At 38.9% G+C, this 14,552-nt stretch overlaps 1 protein-coding gene across 1 annotated transcript in view; it reads right to left on the bottom strand.

Annotated features, from left to right (window-relative positions):
* Window positions 1-764: 764 nt before the first annotated feature.
* LOC126334534 (DNA topoisomerase 3-alpha-like) overlaps window positions 765-14,552 on the bottom strand; it is a 178,414-nt gene continuing 164,626 nt past the window's right edge. Inside the window, exons 17-19 of the mRNA XM_049996890.1 lie at window positions 9,598-9,803; window positions 7,212-7,301; window positions 765-1,013 (exon numbers count right to left, since the gene is read on the bottom strand). Of these exons, the coding sequence (XP_049852847.1) occupies window positions 976-1,013; window positions 7,212-7,301; window positions 9,598-9,803 (334 nt within the window). The 3' untranslated portion in view covers window positions 765-975. The remainder of the gene's footprint in view (window positions 1,014-7,211; window positions 7,302-9,597; window positions 9,804-14,552) is intronic.

The following is a 14,552-nucleotide window of genomic DNA, read 5'->3' as shown; positions in this document are numbered from 1 at the left end:
GGAGTCATTCCAATCCCGGGAGCGGAAAGACTTCCCTTAGGGGAAAAAAAGGACAGGTGTACACTCGCACGCACGCACACACACACACACACACACACACACACACACACACACACACACACACATATCCATCCGCACATACTTGGTAAGTCTTGGAATCTTTGTTTTTAATATAACCTAAGGAAATCACACACATCCATGCCCGAGGCAGGATTCGAACCTGCGACCGTACTGGTCACGCGGTTTCAGACTGTAGTGCCTAGAACCGCTCTGCTACTCCGGCTGGCCCAGATAATGAAACTGGTATCAGTTAACTGATTTTACTGTTTGAGTCAGAATTGGTTGGAAAAGTAAAATTAAAATTGGCACTTTGAAGCAAATTATAATGTTTATTAAATTTACCTTTTTCTCAATTCCCAACATTTCAATCAGAATGGAACCCAGCTTGTTACTTGAAGTTATCTCTAAGGTAAACAAATGTATCAGGAGGCCTCAGCACCCTGAGGTGTTGAAACCCTACATAAGAGTCACAGATTCAAAGTAGGAGTTCTTGTGATGAACCAGGAACTGATTCTGCAAGTGCACACACAACATAACACTAGATACGGCTCAAGAAGAGAAAGACAGCATTCACTACGACAACTGCTGCATTATGCAACTGAAAAGGACAGAAGATGATGACGCACAGGAGCTACAGTACAAAATCTTTCCTTTTTGCTGATTGGTTAAGAATGGTACATTTATAACACCACCAACGGTAGAAGTAAAAAACAATAATATAATTTATTATGTACTATTTGTAAGGGGAATTAACGTAAGATATTACAATTCATGACTCACAATGTAAAGTTAAAACTTTGATGTCAAAGCTAGTCAATAAAAAATTGTTACATTGTGATTGTAGGTTTGTTGAATATAATTCTGAAAAACTTTCAGAGTTGATTTTGTCACACTGCTCTCAATTAAAGCAGTAATTCAGCTGGGATTATGAGAACAATTCTTCCTGTTGTGACCTGAAACAAACAGAGAAAAAAATGAACAATGCAATATTTGGAAGTAGCTTGAACATTCAAAGTTATTATTTACCGAGGCGAAAGCTTTTATTGATACTTTCAACAGAGGAAGATACTTTCTGACAGTGTTGTTCTTAACTGTCAGCTGGTTTTTCTTTCTGTGAATTGGTTGGGTATACAAAGACAGCCCAGTGATGGGGGTCTTCATCAACCCACACATTCAAAAAGTAAGCCTCTGGCTACAAACTAAAAATGCCCACACTCAATTCAACAGAGTGTGCTGTGGTATGTACTGATCTTGCATTAAGAATTGTCCCTCAAGGTACTCAATGTCTTGCAGTACCTTTGGCGAAGCGTATATGGTTCAGACAGCATATATTGCCCCGGTTATAAAAAAAAAGCTTTTGTCAGAACTCATGTGGAGTGTGGATACCAAGTGTACATATAAGCAAGACTTACAGGTTAAAACGGTCACTGACACTCTCCTTCTGGCCAACAGCAAACACAGGACTTGCCCTATATACATGTCCCCTCTGAGCATTGGTGCAGTTTCACATTCATTGAAGTAATACTGGCAGAGATCTAGTCACTTGTTTGCCTCCATGTGCTACTATGCACAGAGAGGAGGTAAATGTTTGGGAACTTTGAGCTATTACATCTTGGGCAATATTTTGTTGAAAGACGTGAAATTTGGCCATCATGTACAACTTTATGGATTCTCTTAAGAATGCCAATGAAAAGAATTTTATGAGCCACATGCAGCCAAAAAATTTTAGAAGAAAAAGTCACCCAAAAAGACTGGTGTCAAAAAAAATCTAAAAGTTTGGCTTCTTTATCTCAGGTGTTGAAGGTATGACGAGTGTGAAACTTGGTATGTAGTAACATAACAGCACAAGGTTCTCAAATACCAGTTTCGATTTAATTTGATCAAATTTGAAGAATTTGTAAAAAAAAAAAATTGCAGTATTTCCTACCAAATTTTGCAAAAACTGTGTTCTATAAATTTTTTCAAACTGGGCTCATTAGAAAAATCATGGTTTTAACCAACAAAAAAGTTTGTTTGACTGTCCAATACAGGCTAACAATGTTAGATATTTGAATCAAAGTTGGGTGTGAAAATCACGGCACGCGTGCGTGCGCGCGCGCTCACACACACACACACACACACACACACACACACACACACACACACACAGAGTAAACTTCGGATTCTTATTTCTCATAGAGTAAGTGCATGCTGAACATGAAACTTAATATGCAATAAGGTCTATATCTACCATCTAAGTTGAGTTACCATCAAGCATTGAGCAACATATGGTGCATCATATTGTAACAGATAATTAAATGTAATAAATGCTGCTCTTGTAGCACATGCTTTTAAAGTCTTCTCCAAAAATCAATGTTCAAATTTGATGAGGCTGTCAAATATTGTACGAGGGTGCCAGCTACTGACAAGTGAGTTTAGTGCAACCAGATTATGGCACCAGACTGTAAGTATGTCATGTCATTTTTCCCTTTTCTTCAGATCTTCCACCAAACACTGCATCACAAATATGGTGGACACTGTTCGAAGCACATCTAATATGGTATGACTGAAGCACATCTAATGTGGTATGACTGCAGTGGAATGTGTGTATGAATTTACCAAATTCACAAATAAAAAAAATCATTATTCCATATTACACCTTTACTGTTCCTGTCTGAAGAAACAGGATTTACTGTAGTGATACATGTGTTTGGTGGAAGAATTGCGACGGGAGGGGGGGGGGGGGGGGGATGACAAGACTTAAATACAGGCAGAATTCTAGTGTTCTGGCTTAGTTGGTTGCACTAATGCTAGGCTCTCTTGTACCATATCCAATAGGTTTGTAAAACTTTGAACCTTCATTTCACAAAAATGCTTGTGACGTGTGTCATACTAGAGCAGCCTTTCTTGCATCCAAGTATGTCCTACAATCACACAACATACAAGCAAACTCAGTGGCCTGTTGGGTGTATGCATCCCCTGTCAGCATAAAATCTTCTTCCACAGTCATACTGTAATGGTAACAGCGGTTAGTGTCTCTACTTTGCACTCTGGCATTGCTAATGTACATTTAGTGACCAAATAATAGAATAGAGCAGAAAGAATTCGCAATATATGCTAAATTGCTGTTCATAAGAATGCTTGTTATAAGGTAAGAATAAAGTCTGTGGTGCACATCCCATGACTGGGTTATGGGCCTGACTGTAGGAAGGGTTCAGCCTTTTGTTGCCACGGCACTGGCACGGTGACAGTGGCAGGTCCATAGTCTCAATAGCCTTTTCGATAGCTGGCTGAGCGACGAAAAATCCTTGCCCCTATGCAGGATTGATACCAGGACCTCCAGGGCAAGAGACTAGTACTCTGCCGAGACTAGTACTCTGCCCACTACACTTCCATTGTTAGAAGATGGTTTGGTATAAAATCAAATTTGTTTTTATCCTCTAAAATTCCTCCTACAATGATAAGCAATTAATTGTTTTATTTAAGATTCCATATTAAGTTAAACACATAACATTTTACTTTTACTGCATCATATAAGCAATTCCTGTGAAGTTCACATGTAACTGACGTAATGACACATTTTAATGTACTTCTTTTCTGGTTAAACTGGTCTGGTGGAATATTTTATTAAGAATTCAGAATAAGAAGCTAGAAGTATAAACTGTTGGATTAATTTTGTATCTTTTACACATTTACAAATGGCCAACATGCAGTGCTCAGCACAATGCACAACGATACAAGTGACTTGTTAGCATCCATTTTTAACTGCAATAACCTTTGTGGCAAAACAGACAGTCCACAAAGTAACTGTGTGGCTGTAAGCATTTAGTCTATCACTGTTGCTATGACAGTTCTTTAATTGGAAGAAGAAGATGAAGAATTAGGATTATAGATGGAGCACGAACTTGATCAGATAGAGATTTGAAGCCTCATCTTCCTAAATGAGAGGCTGGTGCTTTACTTCTGCACCACCTTGTATGGTTTCTTGAACACGACTGGGTATGGGATGTTCTAAGATATTGTTTGAATTTTTTATTTCTGTTACTTTCATTTAAGTCCAACAGGCTTGGCTGAGTTAAATTGTTATCACTGGATAGTGTCATTACATAACACCGTATCTGTCAGGGTGATGAGGTTTTTGGGGTAAACAAAAACTTGTGATAACATGCATCGCACAAATGTGCCAATAAAATTTTAAATAATGAATAAATGTGTGGTCTCCTGGGATAAAAATTCTTCTAAGTGGCTGGTTTTCAAAGTGTTAAGTTTTAAATGAGAGCCACACGCTCTGGTGAGACATAAGAAATTCATCCAACTTTCTCACATGTAACACAACTCATCTTGCATAAAAGGAAATTTACTTTGAAACTTTATTTTTCCGCAACCTGTTGGAAACAGGCTTGTTCCAGCAGGTGCTATAGAGCATCAGAAAACAGGCATTACTGTGCATATGCAGCTACAGTGACGCAGGAAGCCCGGGTGTTTGTAAGAACTTATTACGTCATAAAAGGAACAGGGGATCAGAGGCTACTCCAAGAGCATAGGAATTTGGTAAACCATACTAAAATGCATAATTTGGCTTAAAGTGCACATTTGTATATCCAGCTTTACAATGAAGTAGGCCCCAACCTGATATTAAGCTTTTCAGTGTGGTTTTTGGGACGTAAATTTTCTTGGTGTACCACTATTGTGTTATCTAATGTTAGGTTCTTTATTGTGGCTTAATGCCATATGTGCCAGAAGATGAAAAAGTGCATTTGAAATTCAGTGAACTGTTGAAACTAGCTGACAGTATCGACTGAAACACTTCGATTCAAATAAATTAACTGCCTCTGTGGAGAAGATTAATAAAAGCCAAATTTCTTTAGCAAACCAACAAAAATAACTTCATTATTCTACAAAGTGCTTAATACTTGAAGTCAAAAATGTGGAAATTAAATAAAATCAGAAAACAAGCTAATAATTTTAGCCTTCATAATTATGTGAATGTATTTTAATTGAAATGAAGAGGAAATAGTAAATGATTTAAGTCACACTTCAAGTAGCCGGAAGTGGGATAAGGTAATGCTCATATGCAACTCAACTACGCTTGCGCGTGAGCACACTGGAAAGTGCTCAAATGAACCTAATGCAAACAATTGTGACGTCACCCTCATTATAAGCAGTTTGTTGTTATAAACTATTGCACAGTCTTTGTCCTAAAGCCTTTAACACATTTTGCTGTTGACAGACATTAGAGTATTGGTTCTTAACAGCCAAAATTACAAAAACACTAAAAAAATCCCAGAATTCTAAAAAATTCCCGGCTTTTTCCCCGGTTTTCTCCTGGATGAAAAACTTCCCAGGTTTTTTCCGAATTTCCCGATTGCCCCGGGGTGTATACATCATGACTCAGTAAGATAAACAAATAGGTGGAATATTATTAGTTCCGCTGGGTGTTTTCGTGCATTAGCTTCTACATGCTTTTGATAGATGTACTAGTCTACATAGGAGTCACAATTAAGGAGGAATAAACATTTTGTGTTATGGATTTCACTTGAACATAAGCAGTTGGTATAGTGCAATCAAATCCGCAAAGTTTTTTTTTTTTTTTTTTTTTTTTTTTTTTTTTTTTTTTTTTTTTTACAGAGGAATGGTATTACATGGCATGTGATATAGTTCAAAACAATGATTGATTGTGTTCTGGAAACAATAGGTCGACCATGGCAGGTGGCAGAGACATTCGACAAAATCTACATTGTATTTGAAAAGAATTCACAAAAATCAACAAAGCACATCAGTAGGGAGGAGCAGACAATACAATCGACAGTACAGAGTATGTTACAAAAGTGTCTGCAGTAAGGCAGCTATTACATGCATCACAACCACTGACTGCACAAAAGGTCCGTTGCAGTGGCTTCAACAATGGAAAAATGCCACAGTCTGTGTGAGTAAATGGAGAATAGTTTTGACATTTGCTGTATCATCAATGGTTCCTACTTGAACATACATGATATGTTGAAAAGTTGGTGAGTTCCTCATTTTTCTATATTATTTCTTATTCTGTACATGTAACGTTTTTACCAATAAAACAGATTTACTTTGGACCACCCCATATTCACACAAAAAGCACAGTTTAATAAGTTAAAAACTTTATAGATGAAATATTTTTGTAGTTCAGATCTCAACTGCATAATTTATTCAGTGATTACGAGCTTTGGGTGCATGTCAGCCATCTTCAGATCAGTTATTAATTCGAGTGCAGTGTCTGATTGTAAGATTAGATAAAGACACAAAGTCAACAACATAGCAGTAGCTCACATGTAAGACTGATTGCAATGAAATAATGGCATGTGCCATTCTGATGAACAATTATGTAAACAAAACCTTTCTTACAAAAACGTATTGGTACATAACATTCTGTATACAGTCTCATTACGCCAGTAGCTTCTCAACAACATGTACTTATGAGGCCAATTCAGAGCAAGAAGCATACTTGTAAGAAAGATTTTGCTTACATAATGTCTCATAATAATGGTACATCCCGTTACTTCATTGTGGTCGATCTTACATATGAGCTATTGTTACGTTGTTGACAGTGTGTCTGTATCTAATCTTACATTCAGACATGCAATGCACTCAAACTGATAATGGATCTGAAGGTGGCTGAACATGCAGCTGAAACTAGTAATCACTGAATAAATTATACAATTGAGATCTGGACTATTAAAAGATTTATCTATGAAGTTTTTTAACTTAATTCAACTGAGTTAAAATGTTTAGTAGCTGTTTTTTGTTTGAATTCTAAAATAATGAATATGGGCTGGTCCAAAGTCACAATGCAAAAGTAAATCTGAAATAAGATGGAAAAAATAGCCAGCTTAACACATGATGTATGCTTAAATAGGGACCACTGATGTTATGGCAAAATTCAAAACTATTCTTTGCTTGCTCCCCCACTCTAGCTTACACAATGTCTGTGGACTAAGTTTACATAAAATTATAACACCGGTCTTATGTCTTTGAATGTATTACTTATGTAGGGGTTGTGTAATTAACTGTCTCAACTTTTGATATCTGCTTTGATTGTTTCTTCAGAAGATAAGGTTCTCAGATCACTCTGAGATTTACACATTACAAACTTTTGTGCATGTTTAAAGAAGGGGCAGTCAAGAAATAAAATTGGTCCGTACCTTCTTCACCACAGACTCCACATTTCCGTCTTTTTCTCACACCACTAGGAGATGGCAATGTTCTCTTACCAAATGTTCCTCGGCCTCTTCCTGCAGAAGAAAAAAGAAATAAAAGAAGAAGGCGAACAGATTGTCTTTGTTGTAGTATTACATTTATCTAATCGTATTGCCTATGAAAGCTACACACACACACACACACACACACACACACACACTGTAACAGTTTGAAAAAAATAGCTGCTGGGGTTTTTCTGGGCTGTATGGTCATGACCCATGTAGCTTTTCTATTCCTAATGTTTTATCCAAGGTTGCACTTACAAATCACAGACTGAAGATGTCCAGTGCAACTCTTGATGGAATATTAGGAACAAATCAGTTTCCTGCATCATGATGATACAACATGGAAGATTTACCAGCAGCTGTGAAACCTGGTCATGAAAGACCTCATGTGAAAAAATAAACATATGCTTCAGTAGTTCAATGTAACTGCCAATACCCTTGAGACATTTTACTGAATTTAGCCATGTGCTGTGATATCAATGAGGCATACCTTCAGTTAATGTAATCCCTGTGCCATTGTTACCATCACCTGACCCCAATAAGACACATCTTTTATAATTCAGCATAACTTCAGTATAAATGTTTGTCATACACAACCAAGTCATTTAGATCCTAAAGGACCTATAAATTCCTATAAATCTAAACTACTGGTGATATATTCCATTTTGGTGTGATAGGAGTGAATTCCAAAGAGACATAGTTTGCAGCCTGTAACATGAAAAATTAGGGAAAGGTAAACCATCACCTACAAGCATTGAGCACAGTAACACATAACAGAAAACAGCATTCACACTAGGTTTCATGAACTTGCTCCTTTCCAGAAACAGCACACACATTCACACATACAGACACCTAAAAGCACACCCTTGTGGCCATGGCAAGTCTTGCTGTTTGCATGTACGTACATACGTAAGTACATGCTGATGTAAATGAGACACTAAATGTAGTAGGTTAGTTTTGTTATTTGGGCCTCAAAATAACTGATGACAGAAGTAGAGATAAAACACAGCCTGGCAATATAAGGAAAAGCATTTCTGATTGTATATCTGTTAATAACACGAATTGTTTACAGACGAATGGAAAAACTGGTGGAAGCCGACCTCGGGGAAGATTAGTTTGGATTCCGTAAAAATGTTGGAACACGTGAGGCAATACTGACCCTACGACTCATCTTAGATGAAAGATTAAGGAAAGGCAAACCTACATTTCTAGCATTTGTAGACTTAGAGAAAGCTTTTGACAATGTTGACTGGAACACTCTCTTTCAAATTCTGAAGGTGGCAGGGGTAAAATACAGGGAGCGAAAGGCTATTTGCCAGCCGCGGTGGCTGTGCAGTTCCAGGCGCTTCAGTCCGGAACCACGTGACTGCTATGGTCGCAGGTTCGAATCCTCAGCACAGGCTGTAATTATGGAAACAAGAAAAAATGCACTTAATGATGCCTACGGAATAGGGTGGCTGGAGGATAGTCTTTTGTTTTTAGCACAAAAAAACACACTGAGGAAGCTGACTGGAAAGGCATGTTACACGAATCCTGTTCTGCAACAGACAGTGACTGGTATCTACAAGATAACCGATTTTTGGAATCGTTCATCTTTGCCTGAGAAATTGGGAGAACTGTTCATAATACTGCGTTGGACACAAGTATTACTTCCACAAGTTAATTTCAAAAGTTAAAATGTTTCTACAAATGATTTCCCCACTTCCATGCAAAAATTTCAACTTGTTAGACCAAAACTAAACAAGGAATCAACAGTTTAGTTACTTAGGAGGTTCTGACTGATACAGTGCTGTCAATGGCCCATCGCTATGTTGCTTGACTGCCAAATAAAACAGTTCCTTTTGACATGTCACATTCTCCAACAAGCTTATTTTTAGGTATTTTTTTAAACTTTTATGTGCACGCCTGAGTCTACTGATTTCATACTTCCAAGGCATCTCTGATATACCTTTCATTATACAAGTGCAATATTTTCTAATGAGTGTTTGTTGCAGAAAAGCCCAAAGGGACTGAAATACACAGTGCTTATATAGAGAACATGAGTTGGATATCAGTAAAACATCAACATGCTATTTCTATTTTATAAAAAATTATAACATATAATATTATAACTTGAAATAATAAACAACCTGCCCTTTACATAAATAAAAAATTAACAGGGATACTTACCAAGGATCTACTAACAATGCTTTATTTGTAATGACTTTAATGTTATTTAATGGTATCAGCTCAGAGACACTTCAATATAAACATAAAAATGAAAGCTTACTTAGCACAAAACCTATTCACACTGCTTTACTGCAGCAAAATTTATGGTAGAACATACCTGCATTAGTTTGCCAACTTGTGGATGCCCCACTACTATTTCCATTCCATTTACTTCCTCCACTACCCCAGTCATTATTGCTAGTGCCCCCTCTGGCTGTATTTGGCTCATCAACCCACTGGAAGAAGTTGCAGCGTTCATTTGGTTGTTTTGGGCAACAGTAAAATTGGCGGCCCTTGTTTGGTGTATCTTTTTGAACAGTTCGCCTGCGGAAGATATGAAAAATTGCATGAAGAAATTTAGATATGTTCATTTCAACATAAATACTGCAACACTCAAACAAGTTAGTCAGTAACTTTCTTAGCAAGAAACATAGAAAGAAAAATGGTGCTCTCTATCCTTTATAAAAAGGGAGAAAGGGATAATGTATATAATTTTAGACCTATCTCTATGTCATCGGTGTTTGCAAAAGTTATTGAAAAGGCTGTGCATGTAAGGATAACTGATCATTTTATATCACACTATTTGCTATCAAATGTACAGTTTGGCTTTAGAAGTCGTTTAACAACTGAAAATGCTATATTCTCTTTTCCCTGTGAAGTACTGGATGGAGTAAAGCAAAAGGTTTCGAATGCTTAGCATATTTTTTGACTTAACTAAGGCATTTGATTGTGTTGATCACAAAATATTGCTCATGAAGTTGGACCATTACAGAATATGGGGAGTAGCTCACGATTGGTTCACCTCTTACTTTAGCAACAGGCAGCAAAAGGTCATTATTCACAATGTTGATAACGGTTGTGATGTGGGATCTGAGTGGGGTACTGTCAAGTGGGGGTGCCCCAGGGATCAGTGTTAGGGCCATTCCTGTTCCTTATTTATATAAATGTTATGCCCTCTAGTATTACAGGTAACTCTAAAATATTCTGTTTGCTGATGACACTAGCTTGGTAATAAAGGATGTTGTGTGCAACATTGACTCAGTTTCAAATAGTGCAGTACATGACCTAAGTTCATGGCTTGTAGAAAATAAACTAATACTAAATCACAGTAAGATTCAGTTTTTTACAGTATCTAACACAATTCAACAAAACCTGATGTTTTAATTTCACAGAACGGGCATATGATTAGTGAAACTGAACAGTTCAAATTTCTAGATGTTCAGATAGATAGTAAGCTGTTGTGGAAAGCCCACATTCAGGATCTTGTTCAAAGACTTAATGCTGCCATTTTTACTATTTGAACAGTATCAGAAGTGAGTGATCGGTCAACATGAAAATTAGTCTACTTTGCTTATTTTCATTCGCTTATGTCGTATGGTACTATACTTTGTGATAACTCTTCCCATTCTAAAAGGATATTTTTGGCTCAGAAACATGACGTTCGAGTAATAAGTGGTGTGAGTTGATGAACCTCTTGTCGACCTCTGTTCACAAGTCTGGGTATTTTGACATTGGCCACTCAATATGTATACTCCTTATTGTCGTTTCTTGTTACCAATATTAGGTTTATTCCCAAGAATAAGCAGCTTTCACTTGGTTAATACTCTTGTTACCAATATTAGTTTATTCTCAAGAATAAGCAGCTTTCACTAGGTTAATACTCAGCAGAAATCAAACCTGCATTTGGATCGAACTTCCTTAATTCTTGTGCAAAAAGGAGTGCAGTCTACTGCTGCATCCATTTTCAATAAGCTGCCACTCAAATTCATAAATCTTAGCAGTAATCCATGCACTTTCAAATCGAAACTGAAGAGTTTCCTCATGGGTCACTCCTTCTATTCTGTCGAGGAGTTCCTTGAAAAACTAAGCTGATTCTTATTGTATTGCTGATAGCGTTTACTTAAACTTATGGACTGACTTTTTTCAGGTTCATGAACATTTATTTTTATCTGTTATTACTTCTATGTTGTAATTTCATGAACTGACAAATTCCATGACCTTGGAGATTTTGCTCCTCAATTTGGTCCTATGGAACTTGATGTGTAAATAAATAAATAATAACAAAGTTGTTTAGGTTACCTGAGACATCAAGAGAGAACAGTGTAGCATGAGATTATTTGGAGAGAAGTAATGTCATATACAAGTTATGAACATTTTGTACATGGGAACATCACTCAAACATGTTGGATTGTTTAAATGAGTACCATCAGTGTAATATTGTAACTAGAGGCGGGGGGTGGGGGGGGGGGGGGAGGGGAGGGGAGGGGAGGACTGCACTGTGGTGGCAGTGGTGATGAGGATGAAAAATCTCAACCCGGTAATGAAAGATTGTGCTATTTTCGTCAACATTGTACCTAAATTTTGATAGGGTCCCCTTTTAGGAATACTGCACTTTCAATCAACATTTTTCTTGATACTACATTGCATCTTGAAATTAACATCCTGGAAGGGCTTAAAAATGCCTATCTACTGCTGTCATAATCTCTTAACAGAATTCATACATTTTCCAGCTAAATCAGTTCATCAGTTGTGAGAATAGCCAGATGTCAGAGGATGCAAAATCTAGTGAAGAGGGTGAACGTTCCAGCAATTCACACTTAAAATCCTTAAGTTATCCATTTATCAAGGCAACTTTCAATATTCAAATGATTATTTTCTTTCTTTCTTTTTAAAGCCCAGGCCTTAAAAAATCCTTTTTGATATCAGAAAGTACTGGCCATAATCTTTCCAGCAGGTGAAATCAACCTTTTGGTCGGCATTCATCAAATATATCACCCATTTTAAAAAAATTTCATACAGTTAATTCTTCAAATGATGACGGTGCGCGTTGGGTGGACCAGTTGCCTGGTGCATGTTTTCCTAGTTGATGCCAGTTTGTCAATGAGGATAACACATACCTAGTCCCCAAGTGGAGAAAAATGTCCAACCCTGCTAGGAATCGAACCCAAACCCTGAAATTCTGCCGTGCTGACCGCTGAGCTATGGAGGCGGACATTCTTTGAATAAAATGCACCACATTTTTTTCTTCTGATGTGCCTTTTGTGTCAGGTATTCATCATGTCAGTACCTTGGTGTGCGGTTTCTCAGTGTTCTCATCTGGAGCTGAGGTTCAGCAATACTTTCACTTGATCTATCCATTTCTTAAGTGTTGCAAATTAAAGAGCAAACCCCTTACGAACATACACCAAGCTTGAATTGCTGTTGGTAATAAGCAAGCCAGCACAATGAATTATATGATCGTACAATATTTTGGTTAATCCATTTAAACAATAAAACCACTAAAACAATGCATAACACAAAATTTCTACACATCATGTTGATACTGTACATATCTTACTGCATGACATGTACAAACATTACACAAAATTTCATTAAGATTCATCTATCATCTTTGACAGGCTGAGACTTTTCACTTTGTTCTTGTATAAGGAGTGACCCCATAGTAACTACACTCCTGGAAATGGAAAAAAGAACACATTGACACCGGTGTGTCAGACCCACCATACTTGATCCGTACAAGCAATGATCACAAGCATGGCACAGCGGACACACCAGGAACTGTGGTGTTGGCCGTCGAATGGCGCTAACTGCGCAGCATTTGTGCACCGCCGCCGTCAGTGTCAGCCAGTTTGCCGTGGCAAACGGAGCTCCATCGCAGTCTTTAACACTGGTAGCAGCGTGGACGTGAACCGTATGTGCAGTTGACGGACTTTGAGCGAGGGCGTATAGTGGGCATGCAGGAGGCCGGATGGACGTACCGCCGAATTGCTCAACATGTGGGGCGTGAGGTCTCCACAGTACATCGATGTTGTCGCCAGTGGTCGGCGGAAGGTGCACGTGCCCATCGACCTGGGACCAGACCGCAGCGACGCACGGATGCACGCCAAGACCGTAGGATCCTACACAGTGCCGTAGGGGACCGCACCGCCACTTCCCAGCAAATTAGGGACACTGTTGCTCCTGGGGTATCGCCGAGGACCATTCGCAACCGTCTCCATGAAGCTGGGCTACGGTCCCGCACACCGTTAGGCCGTCTTCCGCCCACGCCCCAACATCGTTCAGCTCGCCTCCAGTGGTGTCGCGACAGGCGTGAATGGAGGGACGAATGGAGACGTGTCGTCTTCAGCGATGAGAGTCGCTTCTGCCTTGGTGCCAATGATGGTTGTATGCGTGTTTGGCGCCGTGCAGGTGAGCGCCACAATCAGGACTGCATACGACCGAGGCACACAGGGCCAACACCCGGTATCATGGTGTGGGGAGCGATCTCCTACACTGGCCGTACACCTCTGGTGATCGTCGAGGGGACACTGAATAGTGCGCGGTACATCCAAACCATCATCGAACCCATCATTCTTCCATTCCTAGACCGGCAAGGGAACTTGCTGTTCCAACAGGACAATGCACGTCCGCATGTATCCCATGCCACCCAACGTGTTCTAGAAGGTGTAAGTCAACTACCCTGGCCAGCAAGATCTCCGGATCTGTCCCCCATTGAGCATGTTTGGGACTGGATGAAGCATCGTCTCACGTGGTCTGCACGTCCAGCACGAACGCTGGTCCAACTGAGGCGCCAGGTGGAAATGGCATGGCAAGCCGTTCCACAGGACTACATCCAGCATCTCTACGAACAGCAGCCTGCATTGCTGCGAAAGGTGGATATACACTGTACTAGTGCCGACATTGTGCATACTCTGTTGCCTGTGTCTATGTGCCTGTGGTTCTGTCAGTGTGATCATGTGATGTATCTGACCCCAGGAATGTGTCATTGTCCTGGGACAATGAATTCACGGTGTTCTTATTTCAATCTCCAGGAGTGTAGAAATCATTTCCTGCAAGTGAAGGAACAGTAGGAACAGTTTCTCCAGCAAGGTGCCTCTACTTACATACTCTACTAAATTAGCTGAGAGTATTTTAACACTATTTGATAATGTACTAACATTAAGCTCTAGTAAAAAATCTGTGATGAAAGACAGTGTTGGGGTTGTGACCCAAAAAGCAAGACACAATTGGGCCAGTGAAAGATTGTTTAATTACCACAACAAAACAAAACAAAACTGGAGAATAGTAACATGA

Source organism: Schistocerca gregaria, chromosome 2 (genome assembly GCF_023897955.1).
Source record: "Schistocerca gregaria isolate iqSchGreg1 chromosome 2, iqSchGreg1.2, whole genome shotgun sequence".
NCBI lineage: Eukaryota > Metazoa > Arthropoda > Insecta > Orthoptera > Acrididae > Schistocerca > Schistocerca gregaria.
Note: the sequence above shows the minus strand (reverse complement) of the source record. Positions and strands in the feature narration are given on the sequence as shown.